At 34.2% G+C, this 17368-nt stretch overlaps 2 protein-coding genes across 12 annotated transcripts in view; one reads left to right on the top strand and one right to left on the bottom strand.

The window, feature by feature from the left end:
* The window catches only part of ARL13B (ARF like GTPase 13B), an 87862-nt gene that overhangs the window by 42875 nt on the left and 27619 nt on the right, over positions 1-17368 (top strand). For 6 of the 7 annotated variants that reach the window (XM_077118659.1, XM_077118655.1, XM_077118658.1 and 3 more), the window contains exon 3: positions 3680-3929. In XM_077118659.1, the coding sequence (XP_076974774.1) occupies positions 3680-3929 (250 nt within the window). Of the gene's footprint in view, positions 1-5; positions 1106-3679; positions 3930-17368 lie in introns of those variants that run through there. The other variant, XM_077118661.1, reaches the window with a different exon arrangement.
* Positions 1-17368, bottom strand: part of STX19 (syntaxin 19) — a 40859-nt gene that overhangs the window by 15083 nt on the left and 8408 nt on the right. For 4 of the 5 annotated variants that reach the window (XM_077118663.1, XM_077118662.1, XM_077118664.1 and 1 more), the window contains one exon: positions 15625-16902. In XM_077118663.1, coding sequence (XP_076974778.1) covers positions 15908-16789 — 882 coding nt within the window. In that variant the 5' untranslated portion in view covers positions 16790-16902 and the 3' untranslated portion in view covers positions 15625-15907. Of the gene's footprint in view, positions 1-11930; positions 12041-15624; positions 16903-17368 lie in introns of those variants that run through there. The other variant, XR_013158569.1, reaches the window with a different exon arrangement.

Here is a 17368-nt window from a genome sequence, read left to right as displayed (position 1 = left end):
TTTAGAACATCTTCTTTCCTTTCTGTCTTCCACCTCCATATATTCATCTGTTCCTGCCTTTAAGGACACCCCATTTTTACATATATTCTGTTAACTAGAAAATGCTCAGTTTGCCATATTGTGTATAAAGTGTCAAGCCTTCCTTCAACTTTGAGCTCCCTTCTGGCTCTGTCTGTATTCTTCATCTTTTATTTTTATTTCAGCTGACTCCAGTGGCTGATTTCTTTGCCTGACTTTTTGTGTTTCCAGTTATATAGAAGCACTTGAAGTTTCCCAAAATTAGTTTTTTCATGTCTTTAGATTTTTGTTTATGTTGTCCCCACTTGTCTTACTAGGAAGAATAACTACTTATCTTTTACAGACTTATTTTGCCATGTAGTGTCCTCTGTGAAGTCTTCTCTAATCCCAAGATTTTTCCATCCAGGGGAAGATGGGACCCTACCCATTTCTACTACCACAAAAATAAAATTGACTACTTGCTCCTTTTTGGGCTTCTCTTTCCTATACTCACTTGTATCATTCTAGTGTGCCTTTGCCTATGCTGTTCCTTCTGCTGTAATTTTCTTATCATTACCCTGTCGACCTGAAGGACACCTCTTTTATCCCCTAGGAAATCATCTCTTCCAGGAAACTTCTGATTCTTTTTGCCATAGACTCAATTATTTGTTTCTTTTGCTCTGTTCACATAGTACTTTGTCAATACTTTTCATGTCATATCTTCATTATATTTACTTTTTATATTTGTTTGCCTTATAAACTAAGAGCACTGTAAGATCAGAAGCTGGATATTATTAATTTTTATATTTTTAGAACCTTGCCCAATGCCAGATTCAGTAAATATTGAATTATTATATATTTGCATTTTATCTTGAACTTTCTAGAAATTATGTTTTAACACATATACTTATCTGAAATCTTCAGGATTGGAAACCATGTATGTGTCTTTGTATCCTTAGGTCTTGTTTGATGCCTGGTCCATAGTAGGCCTTCAGTAAATTATTATAGTAGTGGATGAATAGATAACTAGATGGAAGGAAAGCATGGCACGTGGATGGATGGACAGCAGCTTTGGCTATCTTGGAAGTTTGGTGTTGATAGTGACCCAGTATGTATTTTGTGCTAAATTCTAAACATACAAAAATATGGTCCCTTTAGGATGATATAGACTACGTGAAGACCAACAAGAAGACAGAATATTGTGATAGAGGGTATAGGTGTTAAGTTAGAGATGTATTTCACTAATTGTATTCTGCATATGGAGGTAGAGAAGGAATCATCAAAGAAGGATTTCTGGTGAAGAGCACACTGTAACTTTTAGTCTTGAGTCTTGAAACACAGAATCATGAGTGTGAACCATGGAAGGTTATTCCACATATCAAAAGAAGTAGGCTTTTGATGTCCTGAAGACCAGGATTTGAGTTTGTCTCTGTACACCATGTAACTTTGAAAAAATTATTAATCTGAATTAGTTTAGTAGGAATATTGCCATCATTTTATTTCTGCTTGCATTGCTCCCCCTGCCTAGTATGTTCTTTTGCTTTCTCTGTTACAACTGTGTAACTTTAAAAACTTCACTCACATTTCATTTCTTCTCTGAGGTCTTTCTAGAACATAAGTTGCCCCCACTTTCTGCTCTTCAGTTTCTCCCTCTAATGCCTTCGTACTCTCCTCTACAAGTATGTTCACAGAACACTTAAATTCTTTACTATTTCCCTTAATATTCTGTCTCAGTATTGTACCATATTCTCCTTGAAGACAGCACCATATCTTATTCAATTTTATATCCTGAAGCCTAACAAAGTCGTGGTACAGAGTAGGTGTTCAGTACATGTTAATGCCCTTTTCCCTTGTCCAGCATAGTTGATTTACTTTATTTTCACTGATGATTTCTTGGGAGTACATCTCAGATTACACTCAAAGACAGAGCTATCCGTTTTACCAGGAAACCAGTTCTGACCAAGACTAGATAGATATGCATGTTGAAATGTCCAGTGTAATTCTCTTTCTGGAAAACAATACTGCTTATATTACTTCTAACTTTGCTGTTTCTTCTTTAGATAATGAAGGCCTTAGCATCAAAATGTGATTTGTGATAGCACTGTTAACTTTCTAGGGAGTTCTGTAAACTCTATAATAGGGTGACTGCTGAAAGGGAGTGATGCATTGCAAGGTCTGTTTCTCAGTCACACTTAAACCTAGCAGCAAATGCTTTTCTTAATTGTCTTTGTAATAACAAATATGTTGTTGAATGTAGAAACGATATGACCCTCTAAACCAATCCTGTCCAATGGAACTTTTTGCAATGATGTAAATGTTCTGTATCAGCTCTGTTCAGTAGAGTAGCCACTGACTTTTGAGCATTTGAAATGTGGCTAGTACAACTGATGAATTGAATTTTTAATTTTTTAAAATTTTGCTTTGAATTTTAAAAGTAACATCTGGTTTGTTGCTACTGTATTAACTGTATCTCTAAACAAAACCTGATCTTTTGTTTTTTATTCTAGACATAAAAAATGAAGCTTCAGCTCTTTTTTTCCTTTAAGAGTTGAATCATCTGTTCTATTAATCTTTCATGAGTTCCCTCTTTTTCCATTCCTTTCTTTTTATTTTCACACCTCTTATAGATTTTTTCAATAACTTTTGAAAACTGTCACTTCTAGTCAATCTAGAGATTTTTGCAAGATGCATCTTAACAAAACACTGCCTTTGTTACCTTAATCATATTATTGGTCAACTGAAATACCTTCAACTACTAGCCGTTTTCTGTATACAGAAGCTTCTTCAGGATAGCTTCAGTTTACATTCAGTCTTATGGGTCTCCTCAGCCACAGTATGCAACTTGTTTTCACCATTTTGCTTTTGCCATTCCCCTTACCTAGGTTACTGTTCTGCCTGCTTAGATCCTACCTTTCTTTAAGTCCTCTCTCCTCTCTGAACTCTTTCTTAACCCTTGGTGATCTTTTTAATCTCTTTCCGTGTTGCTATTACTCCTCCTTGGTAGTTATGATCCTAACTACCAAGGAGTAGTAATATACATCCTGTACCTTCTTTGTGTCATACACAGAATGTAAAAAAAAATTGAATATGAATTTATTGGAACATCGAAAGCATGTTCCCCTAGGAACATTGAGAGCTTCTCTTTATGTTTTCAGGCTATGTGCTAAAGTTTCTTTATTCAATTATACCTATAATTCAGCTAATTAAAATGAGTAGATTTACTTTTGGTAGCTTCTCTTATTCTTTGATTCTTCAAAACTTTTCTGTTAAGTGTTCAGGGATTCCATTATAACTCCACAGAAGTTGTGGTTGTCCCTGGTTATGGCCATGGGTGGAAAGTGTTGAGATTTTTATTATTTGTTATATGGGAAGTAAACAGCCTTAAAGAAGTCCATTCATTTAGTCATTTAATAGGTGTTTATAAAATGCCTATTATATGCTAGGAATTATTCTAGGTGCTGGGCTGTATTAGTAAACAAAACAGACAAATTCTTATCTGGATGGAACACAAATTTTACTTGAATATTTCATAATATTTACCCTCCCCTTTCAGTGTGCTTGGATATAATGTTTATTTTGTAAGCAAATAGTAACATTCCACTTAGAATTGAAATATGATTGAATAGCACTTTTCATGTCATTCAAGTTGTAAAGATTGTTTATTTTTTATCATTTGTAACAGAATATCCTGAAGATGTGGCTCCTACTGTTGGATTTTCCAAAATTGACCTTAGACAAGGAAAGTTTGAAGTTACCATCTTTGACTTGGGAGGTGGAAAGAGAATTCGGGGAATCTGGAAGAATTACTATGCTGAGTCCTATGGGGTAATATTTGTTGTGGATTCCAGTGATGGAGAGAGAATGGAAGAAACAAAAGAAACAATGTCAGAGGTGCTTAGACACCCCAGGATATCTGGAAAGCCTATATTGGTGTAAGTAGCTTTGTAACATTACTTATGTATTAGCTAATAAAGAAATTTACTTAAGCTACAAAATACTGAACAAACCAAAATAGCCATCCCTAGTACAATACAAATATGCAGTTAATTGAGAGTTGTTAATATACTGAGGGTTATGATGCTGACTCTGGAGATTAAGGGTTGAGACTGTATTTTGCACAAACCTTGTAATTAGATCTTTTGGATATTAGTTTTAAACTCTGTTTTACTGTGACTTTTTATCAAATTTTGCATTTTGAAATGGTCTGTTAACAAGTTTCTAGAATATTTGAATCTTTTTCTACTTTAATAACTTATATATTTATCTTGTTCTTAAACTTGGAGTAAGCTGATTATGTGCCCTTGCCTTCTTGTCCCTTTTCCCTCATTACTGAAGGATTAAAAAAAAAAAGAATCAACATATCTTTTGGTTAGATGAGAATTGGGAAGCAGAGCTTCTCAGTGATCTTCAGTGGTAAATGAACATTTTTCAGTGAGGTACATTGTAAGCTCTGATTACAAGTGGTAAACTTTTTTTGATGTTGAAACTTATGTTGTATATTTTTTATACATTTAATCAATTAGAGAAGTTATTTGAGCTATATAATTATTTCTGACCTTTATTAAATCTGAAAGTAAACTTTAGTAGTGCTATGTATGAGGAATAAAGTTTGTTGATCCCGTTGGCTAAATTAGTTTCTATAAATGTTTAAGCATAGAACCAGTGACTTCTAGATTAAATAAAGTCGTATCAATGACTGATAGTCTTTTGAAAAAAATTGTGTGTGCTTTTCTTTAACCTAATACTCATTTATTTATTAATTTATTTTATGTATTCATTCGTTTATTCTTTCATGTATTAATTCATTCGTGCATGCATTAATTTGATAGTTATTTGTTGAGTGCACTCCACATGCCAGCATTGTTCTGATGACAGAGATGCCTTTGGGAACAAAACGAGAAAAATCCATGAATGATTTTTTTTTTTTTTTTTTTAGAGAGAGGGAGGAAGGGAAGGAAAGACAGAGAGAAGGAAGGAAGGATGGAAGGAAGAAAGGGAAACATCTTTAAACATTTTCTTGTTTTATTATATTTTGTTTGTTTGTTTGTTTTTTACATGGGCTGGGGCCGGGAATCGAACCGGGGTCCTCCGGCATAGCAGGCAAGCACTCTTGCCCGCTGAGCCACTGCGGCCCGCCCTCCATGAATGATTTTAAGAACTTTACAGTCTAGATAAAAAGTGAGACACACAATAAATGTAGTAAATAAATTAAATTGCGTATGAGATGATATGTTTCTGGAGAAAAATAAATAAGAAATGGCTTTAGTGGCCGTGGTGGCCAGAGCATGTTGTTCTTAGAATTCAGATAGTCAGGTCTTTCTTATTGAGAAAATGACAGTTAAATTGAGGGTGCCAGTCATGCAGATATCTTGGGAAGAGCCCTGAGACACAGTTATGCAGCTAATAAGTGCTGAATAATTGAGTAACTCTGTAGATCAATGAAATTTCCTGAATGGAAACAAAAATACTTGAGACTAGAGTGATGGTTTAACCATTATAGTCTCATAGTCAGTGAAAACTTACAAGAACATGACAATTAATTATGAAGAATATAAAATGTTTGTGAAATATAGGATGATTTGCTAATGACCAGTTCTTCTTAAGGGAGAATTATGCCCATGAAATTTTTATAAATAAAGTGAACTGTTTTTTTAAAAGTCATTGTGGGACAGGCCACCGTGGCTCAGCAGTTAGAGTTCTCGCTTGCCATGCTGGAGAGCCAAGTTTGATTCCTGGTGCCTACTCATGTAAAATAAATAAATAAATAAATAAATAAATATAAATAAAAGTCATTGTGCTTCAAAAATACATACAAAATGTACAAAAAATACATATTCTTAATAAATTTAGAAGATATAAGAAAGAATCCGTTTAAAAGATAATTGATCTATCCATTCAGAGCTAATTACTGCAGATGTTGTTGGTGAATTTCCTGTGGGTATTTTTGTAAAGCATGTAATGTATGCAGTTTTAATATGATATATGAAATGTGTGTCCTACTCTTTTTTTAAAGAACTCTTTGTTTTGAAATAACTTCTAGTTTACTGGAAAGTTACAAAATTAATGCAAAAACAATATATAGAACTCCAGATACCCCTTCACCCCCTCTTTTTTTATATGTATTTATAAGCCCCTCTTCAGTATCTACCCAAGTCCCATATTTGAAAGTTCTCCAGTTCACCTTTTTCTGTTTTACCTAAAATTAATTTTTCTTATTGATGCTACTGTCTTAATATTTCTTATGAGTCATTACTCTTTATTCCCTTTGATGGTACCTCCCTCAAGTACTCTTCAATTTTCTCTTGATTTACTGAAATAAAATTTCCTAGACAGCCTCCCTGCCAACAATCTTGTCTATCCTGTAAGTTTCTGTCCTGAGCCCTTTTCTTTATTTGATGTTTTATTCAAATTACAAAACTGTTACATCCAGTTATGACAAGTAAAACAGTGCAAGAATATGTTAAAAAAATATGAAAGCTGTTTTTTAAGATGCAAATTTGATAATTTTATAGTTCCTCAGCTTAAAGTCCTTGAAGTTCCCTTCGTAGCTTTCAGAATAAAGTGCTACTTTTTTATTATGGCAGCCAGGGCTCTTGAAGTTCTGGTTCCCAGGCAATTCCTTGTTTTACCACTCTCTTTTGCCATTATCTGCTTAAGCCATAGTGAACTGCCTGCATGTTCTCTAGCCTTCAAGCCATTGAGCATGCTGCGTCCTCCTACCTGGAGTGTTTGCTTCTCAGACTTTTGTATGGCTAATCAACTAAAATATCTATCTAAGAGAGTTTTCCTAATGATTACTCACATGAATCCTCATCTGAGTATGATATTCCTGTTTTGTAACCACCTCGCTATATTTTAATTACTTGTTTATCTGTGTCTTTATTACACTCTAAACTCTTTGAGGTCAGAGATCTGAGGGATCTAGCACTGTGCTTGACAAATATTTGTTTAACGAACTGGTGTAACAGAATCAGGTTCATGATTTAAAGAATATCTATAAATATTTGCAGACTGATGATGCAAGTAATCTGAAATTGGCGTGGGACATTATAGAATATCGTGGAACTCAGAATATTACTGAGAAACAAACCATATAGAGTGTAAATTGCATTTGCCCTGTTTGCCAGCAGATGGCAATATTGTTATTGTGAAATGTTGGTATGACACACCTCTCTCAATGAAATATTTTTGCCAATATTTACAAATTATGGAAATTAAGATAAATAGATTAACACAGTGAAATGTCAGAGGAACTGAATATTAGTCCCATCTTTGCCATTAATAATTTTTTATTGCACTTTTGGATCACTGATGGTTGAACTTGATGATCTTTAATGTTTGTCGACTTTTTAGAGGGAGGAGTCAGAGATAAAAGCTCCACCAATTTATGACTTTTTAACATAAAATTGTTTACCTAACAAGACATCGTGTACTTTTTTCCTTTAATCCTTGTAAATTCTGTACTTAGATTTGATCTTTTTTAAAAATATTTTTATTGATTAAACTTAACATACAAACATTCCATACACGGTGGACAATCAGTGGCTCACAATATCATCACCTAGTTGTGTATTCCTCACCATGATCATTTTTTAGAACATTTGCATCACTTCAGAAAAAGAAATAGAAGAAATACATACCATACCCCTTACCACTCCCTCTCACTGACCACTGGTATTTCCATGTACCCAATTCATTTTAACCTTTGTCACCCCTATTATTTATTTATTTTTTATCCTTAATTTTTACTCATCTGTCCATACCCTAGATAGAAGGAGCATCAGACACAAGATTTTCACAATCACACAGTGTGCTGGTTTGAAATGATGTATGGACCCTAGAAAAGCCATGTTTTAATCTAAATTCCATTTCATAAAGTTAGAATAGTCCCTATTCAATACTGTGTGTTTGAAACTGTAATCAGATCATTTCCCTGGATAATGTGATATAGTCAAGAGTGGTTGTTAAACTGGATTGGGTGATGACATGTCTCCACCCATTTGGGTAGGTGTTGCTAAGTTTCTGAAGTCCTATAAAAGAAGAAACATTTTGGAGAATGGAGATTCGGAGAGAGCGGGGAATGCTGCAGCACCACGAAGCAGAGAGTCTACTAGCCAGTGACCTTTGGACATGAAGAAGGAAAACGCCTCCCCGGGAGCTTCATGAAACAGGAAGCCAGCAGAGAAAATTAGCAGATAATGCTGTATTCACCATGTGCCCTTCCCCTGAGAGAGAAGCCCAGACTGCGTTCGCCATGTGCTTCCCAACTTGAGAGAGAAACCCTGAACTTCTTCGGCCTTCTTGAACCAAGGTATCTTTCCCTGGATGCCTTTGATTGGATATTTCTATAGACTTGTTTCATTGGGACATTTTCTCAACCTTAGAACTGTAAACTAGCAAATTATTAAATTCCCCTTTTAGAAGCCATTCTGTTTCTGGTATATTCATTCCGGCAGCTAGCAAACTAGAACACACAGTCACATTGTAAAAGTTATATTATTATACAATCATCTTCAATAAACAAGGCTACTGGGAACACACCTATATAGTTTCAGGTACTTTCCTCTAGCTATATTTGTTCTTTATGACATGTAGATCTTTTTCTGACTTTGTATGATTCCTAAAAGAAATGACTTGGAATTATTTGAATCTTGGTCTTTTATAAAGTATGGGTTATTGTGGGGTAGTTGGTTAGGTAACAATTGAGAGAAGACTTCAAAGGTACAAATTATATTTTTATTCAGTCAGCCTGTAATTGGCATAGTCTAAAGGAAAGAAACAATAATAAAAATAATTTAGATTTGAAATACGGTATTTTGCTTCTTCTGTAGCAGTTGTATTTCTCTAATCTGTTGTGATTAAGCTGTACCATATTTCCTCACCTGATTGTTACTAGTGCATAATACACTTAACCTAGTTCCTAATATAAGAAGAAATACAAGGAATCTAATTCTCAATCTGTGGCTTTGTGAGAGCAAGCAACTTTTTTCTTTCATTTATGCAGATCATTTCTACTCTACCATTCTTACAGAGCTGTTTTTAAGAAAATAATGTGAGACGGTAAAAAGGTTTTACATTCAATATTGTAAAGTAAGTTGAAATGAACTTTCCTTCCCCCATTCTTATTTAAATGATGCAGAAATATTTAAGTATAACGAAACATAGGGGAAAACATCTTTATCTTCCTTAGATTCCAGGAAAGAGTGCTGTCCCATGTTATAGAATCTTAAACAAATTTATACAATTAGTAATGCAGGTGATCTGGATGGAACAAAGGGTTAGTCAACCTGCAGTTTCCTTAGGGCATTGGACATTCCATTGGATTGTAAGTGGGAAGGACCTCTTATAACTCCCCCACCCTCCAACCCCCACCCTGAAGCTTAGTACCTGGTAGGCTGGGAGAAATAGGGAGAAGATACCTGTGTTAGGAAGCAAGGATATAGTTCTCACAGTTGCATCTTTCCTGCCCACAGACATCTATACTTCTCAAATGTAAAATAGGATTACAGCCTCTAAATTTATTTTGTTTATCCCTTGTGTGTTGTTTAGGAACCAGAAGCCTCTCAGAATTCATTTTAACACTTGAGTAATTCTTTTCTCCTGTCCTCCAGTAATGGGCAAAAAGAGAACACCAAAACCTCTGAAAAGACTAGTCATTCAATACAAAGAAATAAACTGGGAGAATTAGAATCTTGCCTGTAATCACTAAATTAGAAATTGCTAGAGTGAGGATTCATAATTGCTGGTGGAACGCAGAGTAAATGACCTATAGTCCGAATTCTGGACAATCTCTACCTCTGTCCTACTGACCCCTGTATGCCAATCTGACAGCATGTATGATTACTGTTGATGCCTCAGCTCTAAATTTCATTTTATGTCACAGACTTGAGATTTCTTTTAAAAAGATAAAATCACACATCATCATTAGGCTTCTATGTTTATTATCTCTGAAGTTCAGTTTGGCAGTTCAGTACAATTATTACTTAATCAGCATAATATTTTAGTTAAAAACTTCTGAAATGAGTTGTGAAAAGTTTAGCAACCATTGGTTTAGAGAAAAGGTGGGGAGTTTGGGAACTGTATTCTAAGAATTATCACAAGTTTATTTATGGCACTGGTAAGTCACTTTACTTCTTTGGACTTGGTGATAAAATGCTTCTATAATAAAAGTAGTTCTGAAATATTAAAATTCTGTGTTTTTCTTTAGCTGTGTATAGTAAAGTGAGCCATACTAAAGGTTACCAAATGAATTGTGAGAACCAATCTAAATAAAAAGCCAGGAATGATTTCTGTTCCTTCTAAAGAAAGTAAAAATAGGTACCAGGCATTCTGCCTTGCAGTCATGTTTGCCTGTTTATTTACCTAGAAGATACTTTTCTGGGGTCATATCTACTGTAAAGATAAACCTTAGCTCATGCTCTGATTAACCAAGGGAGTTATGTCTGAATTATCTACTCCCACACTCTTGCTTTAAACCATTTATAAATTAATAAAAAGCAAAAAATTCTTAAAAATATCACAAACCTCAAACTAGGTGGCTTGACAAGTAAAGGCCTTCCCAAGAGAACAAGTGAACAACTTTTGCAGTTTTTTTAAATAGCACTGAAATCAGCACTACTCCCAAGTTTTAAGCCCAATATCCACCATAGAAAATTTCCGTTAATAATAAAAGGTACTGTTTACTGATTACCTGTGAAACAAACTGATCTGGGAGGTATTTTAAATATCTTAACCTATTGAAATTTTCAGCTACCTAATACAGAATATTATAAGAAGGAACCAACCCATAATTCCAAATAATGTGTTTAAAGCATCTAGTACGGTTTTTGTCAGTGCTCTATAAATGCATATGATTATTATTATTGTTGATGATATGATGTGCCTTGGTGGAGATGAATTAGGAGAGCCTATAGCAAAGTATCTCATCATATGAATTCAAGCTACATGAAGCTTGTAATTACAGAAGATAGTAATGGCATAATTTAATGATTAAGACTATGACCTATAGTGCTTATAGTAATTTCACTGTTATTATTTTATTAGTATAATAATTTTTATTATTAGATACTTTCAGGACCAGTAGAATCCCAATATTGTGCCTCCAACTTCAATAATTTTTTCACCTTAAAGTAGTTATTTTGAGAATGACTGCTTTTAACGCCTCTTAAGTGTGTGAATAAAATATACAAAATATTCAACAATTAATTTGTTAAGTATGCTGTTTTTGCTGCTTAAGATAGAGTGATACTAATTTGTTTGCAAATATAACAGTGAAAATTGTTTTTGATCCATTATGTTGCAGTGAATCTGTGTTTTAAGTCTTGCTTTGAAAACACTATATGCAAATATAAAATGCTAATAGAAAAGTAGTCCTTCACAAATCTATCAGATATAATCATGTTGTGAATATTAAATAGTACTTAATATTCTCATTTTCCATAAGGAACAATTTAGGGACAATTAAAAACAAATTTGCTAAGGCTCTAGATAAAAGGATATAGCACAAGTTTAGACGAAACAGATAATGTCTGTCACCCTCTAGTTAGCTGTGGAGTTTATCGTGTTTTTTATATTATCTTTTTTTTTTAGTGTTCCTAAACATTTGAAACTGATGTGAAATATCTTATTCTGTAATGCTTAATAATCGATATGTAGAACACTCTTAAATTTCTTTATATTTTACAAATTAAACTTATTTCATAATGTTTATGTAAAATAAATAAGTAAATAAATAAACTCAATTCTTTCAAATAACCCAAATTCCCATTGACACAATTTTCCTCCCATTAAGCATGCCTGGAAAATCCACCACTTTGGTTGGACCTACGTACTTACCTGCTCGCTGTATTTCAGCACCTGGGCATCTAAACATTGATAGGTAAAATACAACACTGCATCTTCTGATCTCACATTAAAGTTCTGACCATACCGACCTCTAAGCCAACTTGGTAGGTGAACTCACTGCCCTCCCCCACTACGTGGCACATGACTCCCTGGATAAGCTGAGACCCAGCATCATGGGAATGAGAAAGCTTTCTTTAACCTAAAGGGGGAAGAGAGAAATGAGACGAAGTCTCAGTGACTGAGAGATTTCAGAGTCGAGAGGTTATCCTGGAGGCTATTCTTACATATTATATTGATATCCCTTTTTGTTTATGGTGTATTGGTGTGGCTAGAGGGAAGTACCTAAAGCTGATAAACTGTGTTCCAATAGCCTAGATTCTTGAAGCCTATATAACTATATAGCTTTTACAGTGTGACTGTGTGATTGTGAAAATCTTGTGTCTGATACTCCTTTTATCCAGGGTTTGGACAGATGAGTAAAAGAAAAATAAAGATAAAAAATAAATAATAGAGGGAGATAAAGGGTAAAAATCAGGTATATTGAAATACTGTGGGACATGAGAGAGAAGGGTAAGGGGTATAAGATGTATGAGTTCTTTTTTCTTTTTATTTCTTTTTCTGGAGTGATACCAAAGTTCTAAAAATGATCATGGTGAAAAATACACAACTATGTGATGATATTGTGAGCCATTGATTGTATAATATGGTTGGACTGTGTAAGTGTGAATATTACTTAGTAAAAATATTAAAAAACAAAAAAGTTCTGATCACACATATCAAATGGGTCCTAACCACTCCCTGGTAATTCTACTGCCTTTTCTAGAATGTTTATATCCTTCTCTTCAAAATGACTGCTTCACTTCTTGTCCTCTCTACCTGTTCCCTTAACCTATTTGTGCTTTCAGTTGTTAATTTTGCCTCATATTTCTTTAGGGAAATAGAAAGTATCACACATAAATTCTTTCATCTTCCCACCACCACATTTACTCCACTATTTGCTTTTGTTCCTAAACTCTGCTTCCCTTCTATAATTTGGATGAAGTGTCTCTGCTTTAGTTTAAGGCCATCTTCTCTATTTGTGACCCTACCCCTTTCTTCTTTTGCCCATTACTCCTTCCCTTTCTTGTTTCGAGAGCTTCTCTCACTGAATCTTGTGGATCATTCCCTTCAGTAGAACGTGCTTGTGTTTCTTATCTTTAAATATTGTGTAAGCATTTAACTCCACATCCCTCTCCAATGATTGACTCTTTTTCTAGTCCCCTATTCAAGTTTCTGGAAAGGATTGCTTGCGCTGGCTGCTGCACTTCTTCATATCACATTCTTTCTTCAACACCCGCCATTTGTGCTTCCGTATACATAGTTCCTTAAAACTGCTCTTGTTAACGTCAAGTTACCTTCATGTTGTCACATCCTGTCACTTTCCTATTCTTAATTTACTTAAAGCTGACTATTTCCTCCTCCTTTAAGCTCTCATCTTTATTACAGCACAGTTCTTGGCTTTTCTCCTGCCTCATTGTTGGTTCCTTCTCAGTTGGTTCCTTCACTGACTCTTCTTTTGCTTTAAGTCTGAATTTTGTAATATTCCTGGCCATTTTCTTGCTTTCTGTTTTTAAATCTACATACTTTATCCTTGAAGTTACCTGACATAAGTACTGTTTATTTACCCAAATGACCCCAGTCTGTATACTTCTAGCCTTGACACCTCCCAAGAGTTTCTACTGGTATTGCGAACATCCTAGAAACATCCATTTGATATTGTATAGTCATTTGATTCTCTTGGTCAACATAGAATTCTTGATTTCCTCTTTACCCCTAATTCTAAATCTTTGGTCTCTGTTATTTCTCATCTGTGTAATGGCATCACCATCCAACTAGTAGTATCATGTAGATTTTACCTGTTAAATGTATCACTATTGATCTAATTTTTTTCATTAAGTTATATCATATAAAGTACTTAAGAGTTGACTCTGGACTTAGGCTGCATGGGTTCGAATCCTGATCTCTATGTGCAGTTTCTTTGTCCTGGGGCTGGTTACTTAACCTTACATACCTCAATGTTCTTATTGGTAAAATTGTAATAATAGTATCTACCTCATACTTTGATAAAATTGTAATAATACTATCTGCTTCATACTTTACCTTCTATAAAATTATTACGATGATGACTAGGACACAGCAAGTACTTTTTTAATGTTGAGTGTTATTACCACCACCATCACCACCATACCAACATCCTAGTCCAGGCCTCCATCATCTCTCTTCTTAGAGATGATGTACTGTTGTACAGTCCTATGGTCTTATTTTGTTTTGTTTTTATTTTTATTTTAGTAACAGATATACAACCTGAGGTATTCCCTTTGTACCACATTCAAATATATAATTCAGTGCTCTTAATTACCTTCACAATGTTGTGCTACTGTCATACCTTCCATTCCCAAAACTTTTTCATAACCCCAAATAGAAACTCTTGTCAATTTAAGCATTAATGCCCCATTCTCTACTCCCATCCCAACCCCTGTATTCTAGTTTCTGATTCTTTGAATTTGCTTGTTCTAAATTACTTCATTTCAGTGAGATCATAGTCTCCTTTTGTTTATGTCCTTATTTATTGTCCTTATTTCACTCAAAATGCTCCATTATCTCTTGCCAGAACTATTGCAATAGCTCTCTAATTGTTTTCCTTAACCTGTATGTTTGCTTTCCACTTACCTCCCTAAAATCCATTCTAATCTACTCTCCATATAATATATAGAATAAATTTTCTGAAGTGTAAATTATATAATGTTATCTACAGGTTTAAAACAGTCTGAGGACCTTGCATTGATTTTGCTTGCAATAAACCTCAGAATTCTTTCTATGGCTTATGAAGTCTTAAATCTAGGTCCTGCTAACCTTTCTTAACCTTATCTTTACTATGCTTCCTTTTTTTCCCATTATACACTAGCAGTACTGGCAATTTTTCTTTGAACGGATTAACCTCATACTCTCCTCAGCATCTTTGTATTATTTATTTCCTATATGTAGTGTATATCCTTCTCTGTTCTCATCATTCAGATTTTTACTTCAATATTACCTTTCAAAGTCTTTCTTTAACTTCCCAATATTAAGAAGCCACCCTGATGGTCTCTATTTCAAATCTCTATGTAGATTTAATATTATCTAATATTTTTATTAATCTGCTTTCTCCACTAAAATGTGGGTCCCTAAACTTGATCCCTGTATAGCTCAATCTTTTACCTCTAGACCATGGTATAGTGTCTGGCTTCACAATGAAGGGCTGGAGAAACCTTCCAATATACAATTACCTGTACTTTGACTTTATCTACAAAATCTCCTGGTCTGTTGTAATTCAGTTTGTGAATGAACCCAAGTTCAGGAAAGCAGTGCCTTAACCCATCATGCTAGGTTTTAAGTTAACTTTAGTTCCCAGGTTTACCAACTAGATACTTCATCAAATACGTAGGTGGATTTTTCCAAAATTTGTTCACCACATAAAAGATTTTATACAAACTCTTGTCTGATTTGGCTTTAGTATAGCACCTTTGAGATCTTGTTTCATGTCATTTTAACCGCTAAAATATTTCCAAATGAGCCAGAAGGATTGCCTAAGTAGTCATCACTAATTGAACATGTCCCTTAGTAAAGCATTGGAAGTTACAAAAATGAATAATTATCTTGATACCTTAACCAAATCTTGAGATCATTCACCTCATTTTCAATAGTTAATTGTACATTTAAAGGTAATCATACTGTTCTAAGTTTAACTGAGTTTATGAGTATCTAAATTTAAAAGAGACCAGAAAACACGTTTGACATTTATTTAAACCACTTCTCTATTTTTAACATGATTTGGGAATGTGATAGGTTTACAAAGACTTGTCTTACATCATTGGCTTCAGAAGTTTCTGTCATTCTTGTGGGGAAGGTCTAAAAGGGAAAATTATGACTTACTAATGACTAAAGGTATTTGATAGATCCATGAAATGAGGAAAAACAATATAAAATGTTGAAATATGGGACACCCTCTCATCCTAAAGCTGAAAATGTTTCTAAAGTAGCTTCTTTATCATGAACTACAACATGGACAGCACCAACAACACAATACTCTGCAAGGATTTCTTTTTTTGTATTTTATAGCTAGTCCAAATTTCTCTTTAGTAGTGATAACATACTCTTTTGTACTGTTCACTACCATTTCAATATTGTTGATGCTTTCTCCTTGCTCCTCCACTAAAAGAGACACCTGTATGAAAATGTCTCTTAAATCCTTTACTTGGTTCTCCAAATTAACAAGTTCCTTGTGTCTCTGTTCTATCTCTGAGAGTTGTGCTTTAGTGATATTGATTTCTGTAAGTAAGCATTCATTGAAAACTTCCCATTTTCCTTGATGCAGCATATCATTTACTTCTTCTTCAGACACTTCTTTTCCAGCAACTTCAAACTGACGGATAATAAATGTCTTGCACTTCTCTTGCTTTGCTGCTATTGTGTCATTGTATATAAACATAGTTTGCTGAAAATGGCGGAACATTACAGCATGTTGAGATTTAAGAATCCTTGTGATCACTGATGATGGTCCATTTTCAGTCTCTGACTTTTTAACTTCTTTTATTAAATTATCCAAACTTCTGTTAATATGTTCTGCTTGGATTTTTATCTCTTTTGTAATGCTGGACTCTCTCTTAAGTAGACTAAACCTTCTCATTGAAGCCACTAGACTTTTCTGTTGCTGCCCAAATTTTTGAACATCAGCTGTCAAATTGTTTATACTCTCTTGTAGTTTTTGAATCTCATGTAGGTGTCTCACAGTTACAGGTTCTCTTTCATAAATAACAGCTTGCTGCACAAACTCCCCTTGTACCTCTCCCTCTGTGTTTGACACATGCTTGTATCTAGAGAGTTCAATTTCCTTTGTTCGCTGTTTTAGTTCTTGAAGTCGGTCTTTCATCTTCCCATTCCTTCTAAGAAGCAAAAGTGACTGTGTTGCAAAAAGAGAAGTTTGGTATTTTCCTTCAGTAGCAGATGGCTTCACATAGCTATGCTTGTTGCTCTCCTAGGTTTCTGAAAAGAGATTTTAAAAAGTAGGAAAATCAGTAAGAATTTCTCTTGGAGATCATTGATATGGAATGTAATAGTCATGTACAATAATTTGTAAATGACGTTGCTTAATGCAGAGCTGCTATGAATTCCATTTAGTGGGTAAAGTAGCTGAGAAAGCAGTGATGGAAATAAAAATGCCCAAAAATAGTTTCTTCAGTATCATGATACTGTCAGATGATAGATTTTTCTTATGTAGGGTAGTTTTTACCACATTTTCAATTTTTAGATTTAATATTTAAGTCTGAATTTGCCCTTATTACTAGAAATACATTCCCAGTTAATTTGGTCTATGTGATGTTAAAAATAAACTAATTTTACTAAATATGCGCACTTCACTTATGTCTAGTATAGTCACAGGGAAGATTCCATTTGAAAGCTTTATGTGATATAGATAATGTTGACTTTATCTTAAAATTTCCAAGGCCTC

Source organism: Tamandua tetradactyla, chromosome 10 (assembly GCF_023851605.1).
Source record: "Tamandua tetradactyla isolate mTamTet1 chromosome 10, mTamTet1.pri, whole genome shotgun sequence".
Lineage (NCBI taxonomy): Eukaryota > Metazoa > Chordata > Mammalia > Pilosa > Myrmecophagidae > Tamandua > Tamandua tetradactyla.
Note: the sequence above shows the minus strand (reverse complement) of the source record. Positions and strands in the feature narration are given on the sequence as shown.